This window comes from Denticeps clupeoides, chromosome 3 (genome assembly GCF_900700375.1).
Source record: "Denticeps clupeoides chromosome 3, fDenClu1.1, whole genome shotgun sequence".
Classification (NCBI taxonomy): domain Eukaryota; kingdom Metazoa; phylum Chordata; class Actinopteri; order Clupeiformes; family Denticipitidae; genus Denticeps; species Denticeps clupeoides.
In genome coordinates, this window is record NC_041709.1 from 674,963 (window position 1) to 697,610 (window position 22,648).

Here is a 22,648-nt window from a genome sequence, read left to right on the forward strand (position 1 = left end):
AAAAAATTATACATTATACATCATTTTAACACACACACACACACACACACACAGGATTGGGGTTTAGTACATAAACATTTTTATCACTAGTGATAAAAAAATATATAGACACAAAAAGACAGCATAAAAGGGATTTTTCACTTTTAGGAGCACTGGGGACTATTTTTGCACTCTATTAGCTATTTAGTGCATCATGAATGGCCTAGTTGAAAGCCATTTATGATGATGCTGCTACTAGCCTTTTCATTTTCAAAAGGTCCTTTTCATGCTGCACTCCTGAGGGTACGTCTGCTGGGGGTGAGGGATCACACAAAGACTCATTTGGGGACAATGACAGCGGAGGGTCTTGCTCGGCTATGTTTATGTGAGGTGGCGTTGAGTTATCTGTTGTACTTTTCAGATCCTCCTTTAGGACATCTCCTTCTGACTTTTTGTCTGTGCTTATCAGAACTTTTTCTGTAGCTAGGTTTTGGTCATCACTATTATTTATGTCAGCATCTTTTTGCATAACCAATTTTTCAGGTTCTGTTGCTGCAAGTGTTCTGTTAGGTGCTACGGCCTCCACTTTCAGCCGTGTTGTGCCAAATGAGGATTCATTTGGCTTTGTGGTCTCATTCTGCCACGGAAATCCAAATTTTGTTCCAATTGCAGATGCCAATGATGCCTGGTCCTTGGACAGTAAAGGCTTTTCTTCTTGAAACAATCCAGTTGAAAAGGACTTAAATCCAGACAGGATACCACCTCCACCTGGTTGTGACAATGTAGGCAAACCTCTTGGCACACTGGGTGCAGATGAAAACAATGATCCCAAGGATTTTCCACCATCTCCAGATCCAACTGCGAAACCAAATTTTGAGGCAGACAACCCAGATATGTCAAACAAGGATTTGGCTGATTCTGATTGTGGAGTTACGTTTGATTCTTTGGGTATGATGTAAGGTGGAGAAACAGATGTGTCTACCTCCTTAACTTCAGGTTCTCCAACAATAATTAGTGGTTCCTCGTGTATGGTCTCTTCCTCAGCTGTGATTTCATCACCTTTACAAATAAGGGGCTGACCAGATTCATTGAAGGCATTCTTAGCTGGTGTATTAGTTAGAATTGTGCCATTAGCAGGTACAACTTGGCTAATATCTGAGATTTGTTTGATATTTTCTTGTTCAGGGGATATGATCGAGTCCCTCTCAGAATCAGCTTGTCTCATTATTTGACCACTGATTACACTCTCTTTGTGGATCTCAGGTGGAGGTTTAACTGTAGGCTTCACTGCTTCTGTGGTCTCAGGAGGTTTGAACATCCCAAAGAGGTCATTTTTTAATGAGTCTGTTGGTAAACTGCTTGCAAAACCAAAGATAGAGGGTTTCGTTTGAGTCTGGGGTCCTGAGAGAGTTGAGGGCTTGAAGAATGAAGACTGTGTCTGTGAGAAAAAGCCACCGGATGTTTTAGATGGTGCACTTTGAACAGAAAACATCTTGGACATGAAACCTGAAACCATGTCAGCTGAAGAGTCTATAACAGACTTCGCTACATCAGGAGGCTTGCCTTCATCTTCAGCAATAGCACATTTAGGCTGAGTAACAGTATCTGGACTAGATTCACTATGGAAAGCCTGATTATCTGATTTTAATGACTGTTCTGGTACTTGGGTTTCAGGAACAAAGGATGAACTAGGCTTGTTTTCCACTTGACCAGCTGAAGGATCCTTTTCCCCTATGCTCCTCTGATCAGCTGTAGGTGGAGAAATATCTAATTCATTTGATGTTTGAGACAATGGTGTTTCCTGTTGTAGTGTAACAATGGCTTTAGGGTCCTTTGTATGATCAACATTTCTTTCAACTGCTGGCACAGTAGTGTTCTCTGGCACTAAAGCAAAGTTTATATCATCCCTTACATCATGCGATTTGGGAGGCTCTGGTTTCTTTTCATCTGTGAATGGCATACTGAAAAGGCCAGAGCCAGCATTTCTTGGTGTACTTCCCTCACCACCTTGGGACAAGAGAGAAGGAACCTTGAAAAAGCCCTCTTCTTCTGATGCTTTGGATTTCTGAAAGGGACCTGTCTGGCTGGGACTACCAAACATAGAGAATAAACCTTTTCCAGGGATGTCTTTTGAGGCAGATGCACCAGGAAGAATTCCACCAAATAATGATGAAGCTTGTGGGGTAGTCTGTTGGGAACCAGAACCTCCAAACATAGAGAGTAATCCTTTGCCAGGTGGTTCCTTTGGAGCTGAATGTGCAGATGCTGCTGCGGATGGACCAGTTTGATCAGGACTTGATCCAGAGAACATAGATAACAGACCTTTTCCTGGAATATCCATTGAAGTAGAAGCTCCAGAGAGAATTCCACCAAAAACAGATCCAGACTGGGAAGCTGTACCTTGCAATCCTGCAGCTCCAAGCATTGAAAATAAACCAGAGGCAGGAGATTCCTTGGGAGGAACAGTGCTGTTAGGTGATACTTCAGGTATAGAATCCACATGTTCTTTAGGTACTTGAGCGATGACATTGGTGGAATTTATAACTGTAGAATCAACTGGAGCTAGCAGTGCTTCAGAACATGTAGAGCTGAGGGTCAATAAAGTCTCTGTCTCACTCAGTGGTTTATTTGAAGTGGTTACATCTGAAATGGATGGTAAAGATTCTACTTCTTGATTGGGTTTCATGTGTTCCTTGGAGCTCAGACTATCAGAGCCAGAGTTAAGATGGCTTTGAACTATGGTTTCGGCAGGTGACACCATTTCTGTAGCAGATTTAGTAGCTGAGGTAGCTTGTGTTGGTGGCTGCTGTGGACTTGATGTCCCAAACATTGAGAGTAAAGTTTTTGCAGGACTGTCATTTGAACTAGATGACCCAGACAATAATCCTCCAAGAACTGATCCAGACTGGGAAGTACTCTGTTGCACACTTGGGCCACCAAACATTGAGAACAAACCTTTAACTGGTTGCTCTCTTGGTGGAACAGGGCCTGAACCAGACGTATTTGAAGCGGTGGTTGGAGGTGTTGACTGCACACTTGGTCCACTAAATATTGAAAACAAACCTTGCACTGATGTCTCCTTGGGTGGCTGTTTTTCTGAAAAGCTGGATTGTGCCATTGAAGGTGGTGGTGGTTGTGAAGCTGAACCACTAAAAATAGATAAAAGTCCTTTAACTGGTGTCTCATGTGGTGGGGCAGGCCCAGAAGTAGACCGAGATGTGCCTGTATTCTGTGTATCATTCACTGGCCCAGATGGTGCAGGCTGTGGACTAGATCCACCAAACATTGACAGTAAACCTTTTCCAGTGCTTTCATTTGAAGTGGATGAACCAGGTAAAATACCACCAAGAATGGAACCAGACTGTGATTGTGTCTGCACACTAGAGCTACCAAACATTGAAAGTAATCCCCTACCGGGTGGTTCTGTTGCAGGGGGAACAGTGGTGCCAACTGAAGCAGGTTCAGTTTGTTGTGAAGTGTTGGCACCAAACATTGACAGCAGACCTTTTCCATTTGGATCTTTGGAGGGAGATACTTGAGGCTGACTTTCACTGGAAACCACTGGATCCAGCTGCTGGCCAATACCAGCAAACATAGAAAGAAAGCCTTTGCCTGGAGAATCTCTTGTTGGAATACTTTGCTCTTTAGGGGGAGTCGATTCTTGGTTTTGAATTTCAGTGGACACCACACCCTGTGGTGGATCCTGCTGATGACCAAGACCAGCAAAAATGGAAAGTAAACCTTTGTCCTTTGGCTGCGCAGAGTCTGCTGTATTTTGAGAAACTCTTGTGTCCTGAGGTGTTGTCTGTTTTAGGCTTGATCCACCAAACATGGACAATAATCCTTTACTTTGAGATTCTGCTTCATTTCCGGTTCCTAAAAGCATATCACCAACAGAAAAACCAAAAAGTCCACTAGTTTGTTTAGGTATGCGTTCCTCTTTTGTCTGACTTGTTGGTGGAGCAGTCTCAGACCTCCTTGGAGCAGGGATTGAAAATACTTGAGAGGTAGTCTTGCTTGGTAGCGGACTCTTTAAGGTGTGTGATTGATCGTTCTGGCCAAAACTGGTAAGAGTTTGTTGCTTCTGAATTCCTTTGGGTCGTGAGGAACTCTGGTGAGCACTCTCTGCTACTTTGTCATTTCTCTGAAAGACATCAGACGATTGTTTGATTGTGGGTTTTTGCTGTGAGGAGGTTTCTGAACCGACCAAGTCTCCCATTGATCCCAATAGATTGGATCTCCCAGCACCATCATTATTAGCATTTTGACCAAGAGCAGTCCCATCCGTCTGTGGTTTTACTTCAGGGGATTTTGATATATCAGGCTCTTCAATTCCTACTGCAGATTTGAAAAAGTTCAAGAAACCTGTTTTTTCTACAGGTTTGTTTGCCGTCTGGTTGTCTTTCTGCAAAGTTAAATTATTAGATTTGTCCTGTAGGTTTTCAGTACTTTGTTTAGGATGCAATGAACTGTGAGATACTGGCTCCGTTGGTTGTGACATTGTGCTTTGTCGAGAAAGTCTAGGCTTCTGAGATGCAGTGACTGCTGACCCTCCTTGAGACAAGGGTGGTGTGGGTAAAATTCTTGAGGCTGACACAGGCTTTGATTCCTGATTGCTTACGCTATGTGTGCCTGACTCTTCCTTAATAATCCTTGATTTCAGGTTCTGGAGTCCTGTAGAAAGTATATTCTTGCCCTGCTGGTCAACTGCTGGATCTTTTCTATAATCAGGAGGGGACCTTAAGCTAGAAATATCTTTATTAGATTCAGATTCTGGTCTTTTTCCTACTATAGAGGATATGAAAGATGATATTTTCTTAACTGATCTGTTTGGTTGTTCCTCCCCAGGAGAAACATGTTTTCGCCACTCTTCTTCTGGAGTATCATCTACATGCTTCACTCTTACTCTGGATGATGAAAGATGCCTCTCTCTTGGCTTGTAACAGCCATATAAACCAATAGGGGATGCATTTGTTGTTGAAGCAGAAGCCAGTGACACAGACACCTTCTGTGAAAGAAGTTCCTTCATGCCTTCATTAAATGCCAGGCAGCTTTGGTTATGAGATGTAAGATCCATAGCCTGTAGGAGAGGGTCTTCATATTGGGGTCCATCCATTCTAACTTTATTTAGTCTGTATGAAGAAAAATGTACAGGAGCTTCGTTCTGAGAGGCAAAAGAGCTCTCAAACATCTGTGAAAAGCGCTCCAAATTTAGGTTCATAATTTGGTTCCCTTTTCTGTATGCTGCAGACAAGTCAAGTGGAACGTTAAGAAGTTGACCATCCTCTCCTGGACACCAAATTAGCTCATCTTCATTATACAGTGGGATTTTGAAACCACATACAGTTACCATTTCATTAAAAAGCCAAGCACTGGGATAGCCATCAGAATGACAGTCCATTGATTCTCCATCTGGTGTGCATGCATATACATATTGCCCAGAACCATTTGTAAGCAGAGCATAAATATATTCATGGTCAGAGTAAACAAAATACCCATAATCCCCATCATCTGCTGGCCACCACATCCCCTGTTCCAAAAGTGAAAGCCACTGATTGAACCATTCTCCTTCTTCAAGATACATAGAGTCCTCTATCTCACAGGTGGTAGGTGTTGGGCAATAATCATTATAGAGTCCAGCTGAGTCAAGATAATTTCCGTTATCCATCGAATACCCATAATAGCCTAGGGTTTCATCAAAATCCATTGGTCTATTTGCTGAATAACTAAGATTTGGTGCACTCTCTTCATAGTAACCCTCATGATATGAGACCCCATTCAAGCTGTAGCAGCTGCCCTCATTAAATGAGTGCCATTTACCAAATTTACCATGCCCTCTGTTAATGCTCAAATTCAATGCGCCTCGGTCATCTGTCAAATTGTCAGAATTCCCGATATTGTCCAAGCTGTTAGTCCACATTCTTTGTTGCTTATACCCACTTATATCTCTGGCAGAACCTGGCTGTTTGTACATTTCATTGTGTGCATTTTCCATCCAAGGATTCACAGATAAATTATGTGGATTCCTGTATGTATCAGAAGCATTCCATGATTGAGAGGATTCCTTTATTGAGGTCCAATCTGTTGACTGTTCATACCAAAGATCAAATGGGTGGTACTCTTGTGATTGCTCATTTAATTGTTGCCATAGAACAGATGAGTTAATCCAGTTTTCATCATTGTTAGGCACAGCTCCATATTCTGTGGTTGTTCTTGGTTGTTCTTGTAAACTAAACTGTCTTGGTATGTTAGGAATAGAACTGCAACTCATTTGATCATACTGTTGAGGTACAACTGGGGACGTATAGAGCGGAAAGGAGTAAAGGTTTTGTACACTGTACGATGTTCTTCGCTGGTTCAAATCACTGGGATCTTGGTAGTGATATAATTGTGGTATATTACCAGTGCTACTAGACGTGTATGGCACCCTGCTTTGCAATGATCGTTCATAACTAGACGTTGTTCTTAAATCCAGGCTTTCTGAATCCCAAGAAAGAGGTGCATATCCTCGCTTATAATCTGGACCATGATAATAAGTCATTTCAGGCATCATGCTATTCTTTGTATTTTCAACTGATTTTGGAATGGAAGGATTTTGAGTTGTTTTATATATGCTTTGTCTTGGTAAGGTATGAGAGTCTATCTTCTGTTGTGTATTTTGTGAGGATGGTTGCTCCGGTTTAGATGAAGGCACTTCCTCTGTTGACATTCTTGTAAACAGACCTGACAGAAAGCCTTGTGGGTTTCCTGATTTTTGCTCAGATTTTCTGCCTTGTTCTTCAGAAGGCAGCGGCCTGGACATTTCACTACTAGATTGTCCTGGTTTAGTCGAAGGGCTGGACAACGACTCTTGCTGGGACTGTAAAGGTGACAGCCTATTACTTGGTGATGAGTTTTCAGATGATGTTAGTTTACTGAAGAGCCCAGACAATATACCAGACTGACTGGTATTATCTTGAGATGCATGTGTAGGGTTTTCTCCAGGAGCCCATGCATGTGATGATATTTGGCCCACAGGAATGTTTTGTGGTGAAGTATTTTCAGAAGATGACAACTTAAATATGCCAGATAGTAGACCTCCTGACTGATTTGATGGTTGAGGAGAACAGTCTTGAGAAATACATTGTTGCTGAGCAGATTCACATTGTTTTGAGATGGGCTGAGATGTTGCATACTGATTTGAGGTTAAATGATCAGAAGAGGATATTTTGAAGAGCCCAGAGAGAAAGCCACCTTGTGGAGGTGACGGTTGCTGGGGAGTACTTTGATTTGCCCTGGAATTTTCTGGCCTCTGTGCTTGTTGTTCTACTGGCTTAGTCACTTGGGCTTTTGATAGTAGAGTGTCTCCTTGCCTCTGTGCCTCAGGATTTTGATTGTGAGCTTGAGGCAAATTTGGATTCTCACTATCTAAGACCCTGTGATGCTGAGAGGCAGGTGTTTGGCTGCTGGAAACATTGTCAGTAGAAGCCAGTTTTAATAGACTGGAGAAAAGCCCCCCCTGATTAGAAGGTGGTTGCTGGGAGGTTTGCGGCTGTGGTGGAGGCTGGGTATTGGTTGATAAATTGTCTGTGGAAGCAAACTTCAACAACCCTGAGAAAATACCCCCTGCTGGAGCAGTCTGTGAGGTCTGGTGTTGTGAGGTATTTTGTGAATTAGTGGCATGAGTGAATTCTCTACTCAATGGACTTTGACTGCTGGATGACAAATCACCCACTGACGTAAATTTCAAAATTCCAGAAAGAAGTCCAGGTTGAGACTGGTTGGCAGTAGGCGATGCCGTGGAATGAGATGAATCATCAGAGGATGGTTTGAAAAGGCCTGAGAACAAACCTTGAGGTTCTGGAGGTGGAACAGAAGAGGCTTGCTGAGGAGGCCTCACCTGCATTGGTTGTGTTGGCCCTTGAAGGTTCCTGTGCTGTGCACCCACAGCACCCGGTCTTGGGACAGAGGAAACGTTAGACCTCTGATTCAGAGGTGTTTGTGGTCGGGAAGCCTGCACAGGACTATGATTCAAAGATTTTGTATTTTGTGGTTGTGTGCCCTGGATGTTCTCAGTTGAGCCAATCTTGAAAAGGTTAGAAAACCACCCTGTATCTGTGTGTCCCTGCGATTGAGTTTCAAGGGGGACAGTACTGCTGCTTGACTGAGGTTGTTTAGAATCGGACTTTTTTGAGATTTCAGTGTTTGTTGGGTTCTGCTGAGTCATTTTGGAGGAATTACTCGTTTCCTCTCCAGAGGCAAATTTCAAAAGCCCAGAAAACATTCCCCCTTCAGCCTTTGCAGGCTGATGATCAACTGGCTTCTCTATGGTCACATCCCTGGGAGATCCGAAAACTGGAAATACAGTGGCAGCCTGTGGCTGGTTGTGTGTGGATACTGGTGATACGGGGGCTATTAAAGAGTTAAACGTTCTCCTAAAAGGACTGAAGAGATTTCTGTCAGCAGGGGCTGACTGATGCAAAGGCGTTGTAGTTTCATTAGAAACTGTGTGAGGTGTTCCTTCCCCACAATTCTTTTGGGTCTCCACATACTGAGGACTACTCTTATCCAACACTCCAATGGTTCCAATATTGTACTGAACTTGTTGATTGGCATGTCTCTTGTCCACATCAAGATCCACAGATCCATCTTTTGATCCAGTCCTAGATGTGCAATCCATCAATTCTGAGGAATTTACAACTCTTTCAGCAGAAAACATTTTCAGAGGGTTCATTTTTCCCAGCATAGAGTTCACTGCTGTGCTGTGCTGATTTGAAAATGTCTCCTGGACTCGGTCAGCTCTGGCTTTTTGAGCTTCGGTGTTTGTTGATTTGATCTGGGTGTCATCTTTAGTCTTGACATTTGATGACTGCAACGTCTGCAAGGAATGCACAGAAAACTTTCTATTTGGGTCCTGAGTAGGTGACACTATGGCGACAGGTGTGGGACTAGGTGAATTTGGAATAAAAGACAACAGTTTTGACAACCCAGTGTCATTTGGAGCAGCATCAGATGTTTCAACAAAGTCTGATCTTTGTTTCTTTGAGCCTGTGCTAACTTTTTCAGTGAAGGAGCTGAATAAGGAAGTCACAGCGTTCTTTACACCAGAAATACCCTGTTCATGAGCACAGTTTGGCTTATTCTCTCTTGATTGAGACTCCTCCCTAGATTCTTTGAAAACAGCGGGTGTGTCCTCTCCAAAATATTCAGATCTTGCACTGCCTTGAGACGACAGTCGTGACTTTGGAAGATTTGGGGATTTGGGTAGCGATCCATATTTGCTGATCTCTTCTTCTTTCTCAGCAAGATATTCTGATACTGTTTCAACCAGGCACTGTAGCTCATCTATAGGATCAACATACTCATCACTGGGTTCCTCTACAGGAGAGAGCATTGCTTCTGGTGCCCACCCACCAAATTTTCCCTTTCCACTTTTCTTATCCCTATAGCTCTGAACTTTTTCCATACGACCACCATAGGAGGTGAATCTGCTGCGTGCATTGTCCCTCCCGTTCTCTGAGTATATGGAATCAGCAAATGAGGCATAATCCTCCATTTCCTCTTCAGAGCCAATGGAACACTGAAACTCATCCTCAGAGTCCATGGCAATACCTTCATGTAGTCTTGCAGCCTCCTCTTGATATGCTACATAGTTTTCCAAGGTGTCTTCTAACTTATTTTTGGCCCACATTCTTGTCTTGTAAAGCAGGCCATTCTTATATGGCTTAAGGCATGGTTTCATGTTGTCTTCTTCTTCCTCCATTTCTGCAACTTGACGCAATACTAGCTCTCCTCTCTTCCGGCGGAGAAGAGCAAGGTCAGGAGGAAAATGTTCATCCCGACTGCCGTCTACCTCTGCTTTGAGAAGACCCCCAGGGTCTCTCAGCCTCTTCCTCCTTCTGCGGTCAATGGTATCATAACCCTCTGGATATGCTGCATTCAAGATGGATCCACCTTTTGAGCCTCGGTTTATTTCAGGACATTCATGTGACATGCGAAGAACAGAATTATGACTGTCATTCTCCATCCACTGGTCATCCTCCTGTTCCATAAATTCATTTTTACTACGCATTTTGTATTTAGCCTCCCAGTCTTCAATACCCATGCCAGAATCTACAGGAATAATTCTAACTCTTCCCCTGTGGTTTGGGCTTCTTAAAGTGATTAATTCAGTTATAAGGTAAAAGGAAAGGGTGAAATAGAGAGAAAAAACAAGGAAATAACATAAGATAAATGCATAAACTGTAAACACATATAACCTAATAAGTACAGAATAAATGCATTATAGTGGTTTTACAAATATATATATGTATGAATGTGTGTATGAGATAAGATGAAAGAATATTAACCAATAATAATAATAAACTTTTGGGACATTTTGTTCCTTTGTTTAGATCTGCTGCTTTCTTCATATGCTATGGATTTATCCGGATCAGCTTTCTATCTGCCCACATAGACTGAGATTAACCACAATCTCAATGAACCACATGCTTGTCTAATACATGTCACAGGGGTATAAAGTTCATGCCATGTCTGAGAGCCAGCACTACTATAACTGGTCAAGTTTCAGCTAACAATTACAGTTCATAGCTACATGTTAAGGTCAAGGAAATATTTCTTGATAATAATAAATATAAAATATAGATATATACTGACACACACAGAAGGAAACCCACTGGAAACTGCATTTCTAATACAATGTTAGCACATTTTAATGTTCCTTTTTACATATTCATGTAAATATTAACCTACACCATACAAGAGACAACGTACGCACATAAATCCTTAAAAAAAATGAATATCAGAACATGAACACAAACCTGCTCACATGGTGGTCCCTGTAGTCCAACTGTAAGCTGTGCACAGAGTCCATGCAAGAGTCCAAGTGCTGCTGGAGATGTGGGCCTATGGGGTACTGATGCACAGAGGAATTGGGCTGGGCAGTTGTGTGGTAACGTGGTGGGAGACTGTTACTGGTCTCACTCCGATAGTCACTGTCCCGGTCATCAACTGCACTGTCAAGGTCATCCAGAGCTATATAACGCAATAATATACATTTAGTGAAACAAGAGAATAAAGACACCACCTACTACTAGTTATTCCAATCAGCCCTTACAATTACAGACATGTACAGGTATACATGACAAAATATTATGGCTAACCAGTAGACCATACACACAATATTAATTCAAAGAAGTGCTCCCTTCCAGGATATTGGCTATTTGTGGGCTCAGACAACCTTTTGTGTGAGTCATCTGATGACCCTGGTGAAGGCTGCCCAGGGGGACAGTCCAGCTGGTCTTTATCACACTACTAACTGATAAGGAGGGGGAAAAAATAGCCCTTTAGTGCCAGGACGAATGAATGGGCACTGAATGGGCCCATGGCAACTGGTGAACTCTCTCTGTCCTGTTTTTGATGTAATGCCATTACACTGTCGATTCTTATAAGAGCACATAAAGTATGACAATTAGGGGTATTGGTAGAGGGGGAGACAGGAAGACTGTGCTGCTCAGGGCGATGTAATTTAGGGGCTAGGGGGCAAGCACAAAGCATAAACCATCTGAAATATTAAAGGGGAAGGATTAGGACGGGTTGGAGAATATATGGTGAAAGCTGTAAAATTAATTACATACTCAGTGAGTCGGCCCATCCAAAATAGGTGCCTGGCAAGAATTTAAACATCAGCAAGTGAGACACGTGTTACAGAGCAAAACCAAACCATGTGGCCATTGCTGAGCTTTACATTTGATACACACATTCAAAATAATTGTTCATAATCTATACATGATCTGTAAGCAAATAAACATTTTAATCATAAAATCATGGATCTATATAAATGTGATTGTAATAGGTCACGCCTTTTTTAGGGTCATATTTTAAAGCCAGAACATTTGGTTAAATAAACTAATTTCAACAGGTCACTAACACACACACACACACACACACACACACACACACATATATATATATAGACTATTCATAATAACTTAGGGATATTGTGAGAGACTTAGTTGATGTCAAACATATGATGTTTGTTTCATTTCAGACATTTTTGGGATAGGGAGCAATGTGTATTGGGTTGACAGACACACCTCATTTTGTGTTTTTCATGTAATGGTCTCGTTGTGCCTTATATTGGGGACAATACCAAGAGACAACCTTTCTCAACGTGGCATCAGTAAGTCATTCCAAGTTCATTACGACGTCACATAACGGACGCCTTCGGGTCGGTGGCAGCCAGTCAGATGTTGTTCGTGAACTTGGTGTGTCTCAAAGTGTCATCAGCAGACTTGCATCAAGACACAGAACTACTGGCAGAGTTCATGACAGACCCAGGAGTGGAGAGACCACAGTGATGACCAGAACCTAAGGACTGGGGTACTAGGGTTTCCAGACTAACCATCCGCTTTGGCTTGAATGCCAGACGACTGTTGCAGGAGACTCCACTGACACCAAGACACCGCCATGAACATTTGCAGTGTGAACAAGACCCTGTGACCTGGACAATGCAGCAGAGCTCTATCGTCAGGTGTCAGGTCACCTTGCACAGAAATTATGGTTGTCACCGTTGCCGGAGAAGGCAGGTGAGTGATACACTGAGGTCAACATGGTCACCAGGGTTTGCTTCGATGGAGAGGGTGCAAAGGTCTGGGCAGGAATCACTGAACCTGATAGAGCACGTACCAGTTGAAGGCTGAATGATCGTACCCCACCCCCACGTGACCTGGCAGGACTGAGTGTAGAACTTGTGGAAGAGTGGAACGCATTGCCTCAGAACAATTTCATGAGGTTGGTGAGGAGCATGAGATGTTGCGGTCATTGCGGCAAATGGTGGAAACTCCCACAATTAACATTGTCAATTTTTGTTAATTGGGGCTATCCCTGTTATTGTCTCATTTTTGGGATGATAAAAATTAATGAAAATGGTGTATCTTCTCATACATTATTAGTAATATCAAAAGGGACTTACTTATTTCATTCAAATTCAGAGCAAATAGGAAAAATCACTCATGTAAATAGCAAAATCCCTAAATTATTGTGAGTATTGTATATGTGCGTGTGTATTATATGAACACACACACACACACACACACATATATATATATAAAACGGACAAAGACTATGAAGCATCTCTTGTGCTACAGCTCCATCTAGTGGATCATTAGGGTGGAATTCTTACTTACAACACTGAGAAGCAGCTGAAGGGATCACACGACCCTGGATGTCATCATGGACAGCATACTAAGGAAACAGAAAAAACAAGATATATATAAAAAATAAACTGCCATACACTGCCTTCTACATTCATCATATTTTTTGCTTGAATTTTCAATTGAAAACTTACTTCATCATGTATCCTCAAAGTATTGATCTGCTCCAATTTACCAGTCCAATAGCGTGCCTCATCCTCTGGGATTTCTACCCATAGAGAAAGATAAGACAAGCCCTCTATAACATACAGCCCACTTTTCTAGACCCAATTAGAATTTACTCATTCAGTATTCAGTCTTTTGTAAATATATTATAACCTGCAATCTAGACAGACATCCAAACTTAGTCAGGCCTCTTAATCTCTGTTCAACCGTGAGACATTATGTTGCCATAATAGTACCAAAAAAACCTATGTGCCCTAGTTAGTTCTTTATTAATTAACTCATCAGCAAGGCGCTTATGTTACTAAAAGCACTGAATAACCAAGGAAGGGGTCGAACATATGCATGCAGATACTACTGTTAAGGCATTACCCTCTTTAAAACAGCATTCTCTAAAGCACACTAAATGCTGTTCGAAAAAGACAGATGTGAATCACAAATCTGGATCCAGAACCAAAATGGCTTCCTATCTTTTAAAAGAACGTAAGACATTAAAGACAAACTTCACAGACAGTATAAAGCGCGAAGCGTTCAAAGGGTTCATGATCAAAACCGAGCTGTCTAGTGAATTGAATCAATGGGAGAAAAATACAAGAGGGGTTTGCTGAACAAGGAAACCATTGCCTACAAAGGCCTGACCTTTAACATCACACCATGGCCTAGTGAAAGGCACATGGCTTCTGTTTGCATGCTTCTACCAGCATCAGATGAAGAATAAAGGTAACCTTTCATACAAGAAAATGTGACTGCGTTGTGTCGGTCCTCACTAAAGAAGATGATTGTTGATCATATTGGTGACAAACTCAATATATTTCACACATCTTACCAAAAGGGAGCTCAAAACGGGTGTCCAACAGGACTTTATGACATGTGGGGTTCTTAGTGCCACAGATCTCATTTGCCTTCATGAGAACCTCTGCATCCAAGAATGTCCATTCCCCCGGTCCCTCCTGTAAGGGATAGAAAAAGGGGGGGGTTTGGATGATTATGATTTGTACTAGCTACCCTTACATTTTAAAAAAATGTGTGTGTGTATACACATATGCATGAACGTGTACTAGCCTACCTCGTCCGACTGACAGATGCTCTTGAGGGGAATCCATGCTGTGCCAAGCATTGTGTCCCAAATGAGGCCCTTGTTCCATACCTCCACAATGAGCCCCAAGTCCAGCCTACTGATCTCACTTTAAAACAAAAAGAAACAAAGAATTCTAAACTTTATCATTTTCTACTGGTTTTGATCTGAAATGCAATGGTTGGATACTGGGATGTTCTGGGTGATGGTAAAAAGCAGAGGACTTGTTCCATTGTGGCACCGTGTGCTGTGCATCACAATGACAATCACTTCAATTTCACTTTTCATTTATTTGTCTAGTGCATTATAACAAAAGGTCAAATTATGGTCCCAAATCCACATTCCAGTACAGCTCAACACCTTAAATATGTTCCAGCTAACCCACTTGAGTAATTGAGTTGAACATCAACTCAGCAATATTTTAAGCATAAAAAAACTGAATGAATTTATAAAAAAAGAAGAAAAATCAAATGCAGTTCGAAAATCAAATAAAGTCCTGTTTTTAATGTTCCTAGGAGAATCTAGGAGAATCATAGTTTGATAAAAAAATGGGGTGTGTAAATAAATGGGGTGTGTAAATAAATATTTTACTGTGGCAGAATAAGTATAGGATGTACAGTGCACAGATTATCAAATGAAAAATACATATTTTCTGTGAAGGAGTACACTTCGCTAGAAAGAATACTGCTCTGGGTGTCTTAGTCTATGTCCATGTCATGGCCTATTGTTTGTGTGCCTCTGTCCAGCAGTGAGACGGACATTTTACAACCCTTCACCCAATTAGCCATAGCTGTGCCAGTAACATCTATACATGTAGAATTACCCCATTTACTTGTGCCTCTGCACTCCCGGATAGAGTCTGTCACCCATAGATAAATGTGTTGATGCCACCTCACTGCTGATGCCACCCCACTGCTGATGCCAGACAGATGAGTCAGACTCTAAGCAGAAAGAGCATGCAGGAGCAAGTGGGGTATTGAAGCAGACATGAAAGAGTGATGCTAATTAACACGAGGGTTCTATCTTTGGTCTTCAGAGAAAAGCCAGGTGTGACAGCGCTGCCACAAAGAGACGACGTGCATGAACCACACACACACAAAGTCACAGCTTCCTTGATTATATCCACATCTAGTGCTATAACAACATATAGTGCTACACCTGACCACATTGAGCCCATCTCAAAGAGAGCCACAAAGGACCACTGCAGGCTTTGTTAAGTAATGAATGCACATGTGGCTGCACTTACAAGGCAGCATAGCAAAATGATTGCAATATTTGGATCAACCATCACATACAGAGCATCAGCGCTTAAAGCATCTCAAGCAGTAATTTGTATTAAAATAGTTTTTGGAAAATTTTATATATTTCTAGAATAACAGTAGTTAACTTAATGGCATAAAAGTGTTGGACAACTTCAACAAATATAGAAACAACATTAAAGATGCATTTACTAACTCATTTATGATTCATTACATTGTCTGTTCACTGTTTATGGATGCAGACAACCACCAGCCCAGAAGAGGTTTGGTCGAGTAGGAAAAATAATGTTTCCGTTGCACAGAGAACACACACGCACAACCATACAACCGATGCAAGTAATTACTAATTGATAGGTTGCTATAGAGACAGATGGATGTCTTTGTGGCTACAATGCAGGAACCGCAACATCAATGCACTTCAATCGCTAATGTCCCACCCCACCAAAACCTCACTCACTCACACACAAAATCATGTAATAAATTAGCACTCAAAACAGGCCCACACAGACCATCCTATAGGGCCAACATTTAAAACATTTCATAAAAACAAACTCCAGTTTCTGTCTTGACATGTGCCTTTGATGAACATCGATTTGCCACTGACCTGACCTCAAAAAGGCTGGAGAAAAAATTGTGGTGGTTTGCAGTTACATTATCAATCAAACCTCACACTTCACAGCAGCCAAACGCTGTAAAAACGCAGTTGTTCATCAGAACCGGCAGACGGATTGGACAGAGCCAGGATTGCAAAATACTGCAGCTGATTTGTAATAATCTTTCGAGTAATAACCACCAGGACCACAATTTCCTTCCCTGAAATAAGTCGCCTGGCAGAGGTGTGTGTGTGTGTGATCCACGTAAATCAGTCACGGATGCGGTCAGGGGCATCACGTTTAACTGGAGGCTCTGCCCAGCAGGGTGGCAGGTGCGTCGGAGTGATGTGGACACACCGGAACTCATTCATGCATCTTTCATATGCACGTGTAAACAGGGGCAGGCCAGAACAGGAAGGAAATGTGACTAACAGTTATTGATTAGAGGCCTTTGCACATAAGACGGTCTGTTTAAAGGGGCCTTACAGTCAATCTGGAAATGTCTCCAAAATACAGTTTTCATTTGCAGCAATGATGTGATGTCTGGTGTCATGATTGATTACCAATTACTAAACAGGAGGCTGCTGTGTTGAAAAAAAAGGTTCATTTTATCAGAGATAAAGGTACATAATTATAATAAGACCAATATAAAAATGGAATTGCACAAATGAACTCCAGTAAGCAGATGCCTCTCCTCCAGCTCAGCGAGCTGGGGACCTGACTTCAGGGAGGTCATGGTATTTAGATTTTGTTTTGGGTTTTTGTGTCCCACCCCCCAAAAGAGAGCACCATTCCAACACCATTCCAGTTCCCAAATCCCATCTATCTGCTGCTCCGAGCAGGACAAAACAAACAGGCAAACAGACACAATGCAACTGCAAGGGTGGTTCTGGGTGGTTCTGGGTGGGCGTACTTACAACATGAAGTCCTGCTCCCAGCATGGCTGGTCCCCCCGCACCGTGATGGTTGTGCTTTTGACATTTTGCACCTTCAGCGTAACATAGGCGTTAAATTTGTCTGCAACAGAGGAAAGACATATTTGCGTGTGGTGAAATGCTTTGCATGGGGAAACATATCCACGCTGGGCTGGGCGGGGTCACAACAATCCAAAGGATAGAGTGTAGTTAACGGGCCATGGGAAAGTGACGCCGGCGACGGGAGATTAGTCTGCACTCCTCCCCCCCACCCGCCGCAGTAATCTCCGGGCTCAACATGTTACGATATTCATCGGCTCATCCATTTTCTCTGCCAGTGGTATTTATTATGAATCCATTTTGTGGCGGCTGCTCCGTGGGGAACAGAGGGATGATGTAGAGGAACCTACAGTCTACTCTGGTTCCACAGTGGACAAACATTCTTTGGTTTTGTGGCATTTAACCTACAATGAAGGAGATCTTGAACACTGCATAAACCATCTAAGCCAAACCTTGATGATAATTGTGATGTAGACTGTACTGAAATGCCTGAGACATTTTGAAATCATTTGGAAGCACCCTACCAAAGTGACGTGGCTACTCGCGGCAAACCAGCCCGGAGCGGATTAGCAAGAACGTGACATAACCCGCGCGCCAGTTTTTCATTTCCTGCCCTGCAAAAAAAGAACACGGAGGGAGGGGTGGAGAGCGGCTTGTGGATGAAAGCCCTTCAAAGGGGTTCTGCAGGCCAACCACAACCCCTGCTATCGTGCCGGAGAGGAGCTGGCGCCGGATTAAGAGCCCTATAAACAAATGATGCCATGATGCCACCAATCTTCTGCATTTTAGAAAGTCTGGGCACAGCTGCATGAATCCACCCTGAAGGGACATATCCGATGGGACATTGACCGTTACAATAGTCTGGTTCAAACCTATCCAGGTTTCCAGGGTGACAAAGACCGTCTGCTATCACCATGGAAACAACGTAAACAAAATTGTATGTTTAATTAAACCAATGTTGAAACAGGTTTGAGCACAAGGTTCGTGCAGCAGTGGCTCACTTAGATATCCACCCTGTTCTGGTCTAAAATGAATAAATAAATGAATGAATGCAATTAAATGTTCTAAAAAAAAAAAAAGTCTACATTAAAAGAGGTCTGTCTGATCAGATCAATGTCAATGAGCCCAAGATTGCTTCTTTATATACCAGGTCAATACCAGGCCACTGTGTGTGTGTGTGTGTGTGTGTGTGTGTATAGAGGGCAAATTGCAGCCCAAGAGGCCTGAGTGGTTTTAGTGTTCAATCCCATAATGTAATTGCATTGTTGCACCAGTAGATCCCAGTACATCTCCTGAGGATCCAAAGGTCTGCACATTTTAGACATCTGGCACCTTCAGACCTCCTGAGCACAGATCGGGCAGGGATACTCTCAATTCTGAACAAATTTTTATTAAAAATGTATTTTATTGGAAATTTTTACATGCCATGGCAAGAACCAAATCTATAAGGGGGGAAGAATAAGGTCCATTATGTATAATATGGTCCAATATTTCGACCATGTGGAAGAGGTTCTGGATGTTTGCTCTTAATGTATTATTGACAGGTATGGCACTTTAACTGATAAATAAATCAGGGAAACTTGGTCTTCTAGAAGAAATGACATTTCCGCACTAAATACCTCATGCATTTTGAAGAGGGAAAGAGCCTCTGTTCTCCCCAATCTAAACTGTGGGGAAAGCAGTAGTGCTTTCCCCCTAAATTTATTACAGAATTTCCTTATGTTCGTTAAACAATAGATAAAGAGACTCTGTTATCCTATAGTTCTCTGAGCAGCAATACAATATTGTGTTCCATCTGTAGACACTGATTATAATTTGTTTTATAGCTTCCTGATTAATTTAATTTCAATGAGCTTAAAAAACTTTAATTAGTGGTGATGCAACTTATTAAAAGACGTTTTGAGGTCTTGATGACTATTACTAACCAAAATCGCGGAACAGCAGCAAATCAATGGTTTATCGACGATGCTCATGTGGATAAATGTAGTCATAAAAAAACACATGGCAACTGTAACCAGGCTGCGAATATCAATATTTAAAATGTATTTTCTATGCAGGAGTGTGTGAATGGTTTTGTGTAAGAACTAACCAGACTGTTTGTTTTAGGACAGGTTCAGTGATTTAACATAATGACTGTTACAATAAATTGTCATATTAACACGATGACAAGTGAAAGCTCATGGAAATACAAGACTGTGGCCAAGCTGAGCTGAGCCTGCCGTTTCAAAGACCCACTCAGTCCACAACAGAATAAAAGAGAAGATCTGCTGCGGACCTATTCTCATCCGCGAGACCTGCTATTTACTCTGCGTCTGGAGGTCACCGGAACACGGTTGCAGGCTGTTGCAGCATCGGGTGAAGTGTTTGCCCTGCAGCCAGTGTCACAAAGGGAGGCAGGGCAAGCAGGCCACCGGGAAGGTCTGTTTCCAGGGCGTTTATCTCCATGACACACAGTGGGCAACAGGAATGAAAGGAATCGGCCACTGTCCTCTCAAGATAAATCCCAAAGTCTTTTGGGAGTTATCAGGATTTAAACTGTTGCAGGACGTCCTCCAGTCATGTTCACCAATCCAGACATCTATGGCACATTTTACATCAAAGTCGTATTTGGTCCTGTAACAACAATAGGACCGTTTTCTGTGGTAAAAGTTTAATTGTATGGCAAATTGTCATGGTGTCATTTGGGCCACCTTAACAAAACGAAGACACTCAAATCTGATGTTTTGGGGTACACGGAGATCCGATGAATAATTGAAAAATCCAATCTGAGCAAAATAATCTGAATTTAACAACAAGTATAACATATTCGTTCACAAAAATTAACAGAAAAATGACAGAATATCATGGGAAGGTGCAAACACAAAACCTTTTTGAACCTCTCTCAATCCAAAAATCAACAAGCCGTAGACTAAAATTCTGAAATCCAATGGAGAACATGGACAGATATAATGTCCTGCCTGTATTGAAACAATTGCCATTTTTAAAAGAACGGCCTTTTATGTTATAATAAAAGACGATCGGACTGAAGGATTTTACATTATGAGGACAGTTAAAAAAATATGCAATTAATCAGACATTACTATCCTCCCGTCCCACTGCACTTGCGCTTACAGCCAATCAAGCAATTTAGAAAATTGGTCAGTGCCCGCTAAGCATGGGAAATCCTTTTAGCACACTGACAAAAAACAAACACAAAAAGCTGGTTCACTGGTGCCGAAGAATGCGGTCACGGGGCTTATGGGATAGGTGTGAAGGAAAACACTTATCCCGCCCTGATCTGTACTGTACACGCGCTTCCGAGGTGCAAGGACATGCAGCCATAAGGAATTGACCTACACCAAACCAACAACCACATGGTTGCAAGTGAAGTGTTAAGGTGCCGAGGGACACTAGTCCGACACTCTTCCTTCACCCTTGTTTCAGTGACCATTCTCCAATCTAACATTGAGCCGTTGTCTGCACAACCCTGGTTTTCATGACAACACATCAGGAGTCTGGGTTCCAATCACAATACATGAGGCACAGAAGTTTTAATATAGTGCACACATTGCAATGCAAAAATTGATCAACAACACACACACACACATAATTCCACGCAGAACAGGGTCACATTGGACAATACCTTTTTAATTATTTAGCTTTGGCTTTATTTTCCCCTTTTATTTTACTGAGGCATGTCAGTGTAACATGAAATGGAGTTAGGATTTAATAGACAAATATAAGAGAAAAGGAATAAAATATAGACGTTTACCTGGGGGGCCTTGGAGTACACCTTTCTTTACTGAAAAGAGAGGATAGATAAAAATATATATTAGTCATGGTTGAAAGCACATAAGCAACGGCAAGTGTCAATATTTAAACCATAACACAATTGCAAAACCATAATGCGATGATTAGAACAAAATAGAGAAATTATTTAAAAGATGATATGTGGGCTAGGTTGAAATTTAAAGAGTCACTCGTCATTTTATATTCATATAAGTTGGTCTTCCACTGCTGATTTGGTGCTCGGAAGATCACAAAAGAAATGTGACCTGTATCCTTTGACTGATGATGTTATTAAAAAAAATGAACTTAAAAGGTATGACCTCATGTTTATACATCAGGATTCTGTTTCACACACCACCACCACCTTCTAATTCTTCACCAGACTCTAACAAAAGGCTTCAGCCACCTGACTTCTATAATCCCTCACAGCAAAAGCCTTTAATGCACAATCCAGTCTTGTCTGCAACACCACCCAGTTCTGGACTGAACCACATCTTTCTTAATATCCCACACACACACTTCCTTTTTAAACTACCTGCCAGCTATAAAAGTGGCTCTTGGGTGGTTTCCAGAAAAGGCATTATGGCCTCCTAAGGTATGACTGTGCACAAGCCACTGCACACCATGCATAAGCAAACAGCATCACACTCCATTCACCGCAGCACAAGACGACAGAATTTAGCATTCATCTGAAACACACACACACACAACCACAAGCAACCTGACTCTACACAGCCAAGCCCTGACCCCAAACTTTTAAGAGGGTAAACAGAGATTACTTAAACAAGCAGATTCTGTGTGTGGCTCGACTGTATTTGAATGTGTCTTGACTATAGGCAGAATGGGAGATCTTTTAGATTGTTTGTAGGACATTCTTCTACAACTGTCTGCAACTGTTTTTGTGAAATTTAATGGATAGAAAATGCTGTTGGTGGTCACTGGCTGTAGTGAAATAAAGTGAAAATGCAGGTCTGTGGGTCTTAAATAAAAAAAATAAAAAATAAAAAAAAACTCACTCGACAGAAACACACATCTCCAATATGTGTATAGGTGTTCACAAATGTCACCACTGGGTCACCCAGAGGCAAAATGAGCTCGGGTCTAAGTGGGCTTCACAAGGATTTGTTTGAAAGCATCACATGGCAGCCTTTGGATCAGTTTGTTGCGGTTTCCTAAATGCGGTCAGCATGATGTGATCAACACAGGGTGGTCGGTATAATAACTTCGCATTAAACCCAACAGGCTGCCAGCACCTGCATGTATTCAGTTACAGTACACGAAAAGTACTGAATTCCATACTTTTGTAAAAAAAAAAAAAAAAAAAAAAAAAAAAACATGCTGTATCATTACATTACGGTTTGGTTTGGTAATACTTCCGGGTAGCTAACGTCAAGGATTGTTCATATATCAACACCACTCACCCGCCCACCCACCCACCCACTATCAGACACCGCTTAATCCACATCAGGGTCAGGGGTGCCGGAGTCTATCCCAGATCATGGGACACAAGGCGGGGACTCAGGGTGCCAGCATACGGCAGGGCACACGCATCATTCACTCACCGCCAATTTAAAATGACCAATGCACCCGACGAGGGAGAAAACCAGAGAGGTCCCACACAGACACCCAGTGGGGGCAGCACCCA

General features: G+C 42.1%; 1 protein-coding gene across 27 annotated transcripts in view; it reads right to left on the reverse strand.

Annotated features, from left to right (window-relative positions):
- Positions 1 to 22,648, reverse strand: part of unc13bb (unc-13 homolog Bb (C. elegans)) — a 57,136-nt gene that overhangs the window by 29,511 nt on the left and 4,977 nt on the right. For 22 of the 27 annotated variants that reach the window (XM_028974943.1, XM_028974963.1, XM_028974942.1 and 19 more), the window contains exons 2-10: positions 20,987 to 21,016; positions 17,179 to 17,278; positions 14,401 to 14,518; positions 14,161 to 14,284; positions 13,307 to 13,380; positions 13,146 to 13,203; positions 11,595 to 11,624; positions 10,779 to 10,992; positions 240 to 10,112 (exon numbers count right to left, since the gene is read on the reverse strand). In XM_028974943.1, coding sequence (XP_028830776.1) covers positions 240 to 10,112; positions 10,779 to 10,992; positions 11,595 to 11,624; positions 13,146 to 13,203; positions 13,307 to 13,380; positions 14,161 to 14,284; positions 14,401 to 14,518; positions 17,179 to 17,278; positions 20,987 to 21,016 — 10,621 coding nt within the window. The remainder of the gene's footprint in view (positions 1 to 239; positions 10,113 to 10,778; positions 10,993 to 11,594; positions 11,625 to 13,145; positions 13,204 to 13,306; positions 13,381 to 14,160; positions 14,285 to 14,400; positions 14,519 to 17,178; positions 17,279 to 20,986; positions 21,017 to 22,648) is intronic. The other 5 variants (XM_028974968.1, XM_028974967.1, XM_028974946.1 and 2 more) reach the window with 2 other exon arrangements.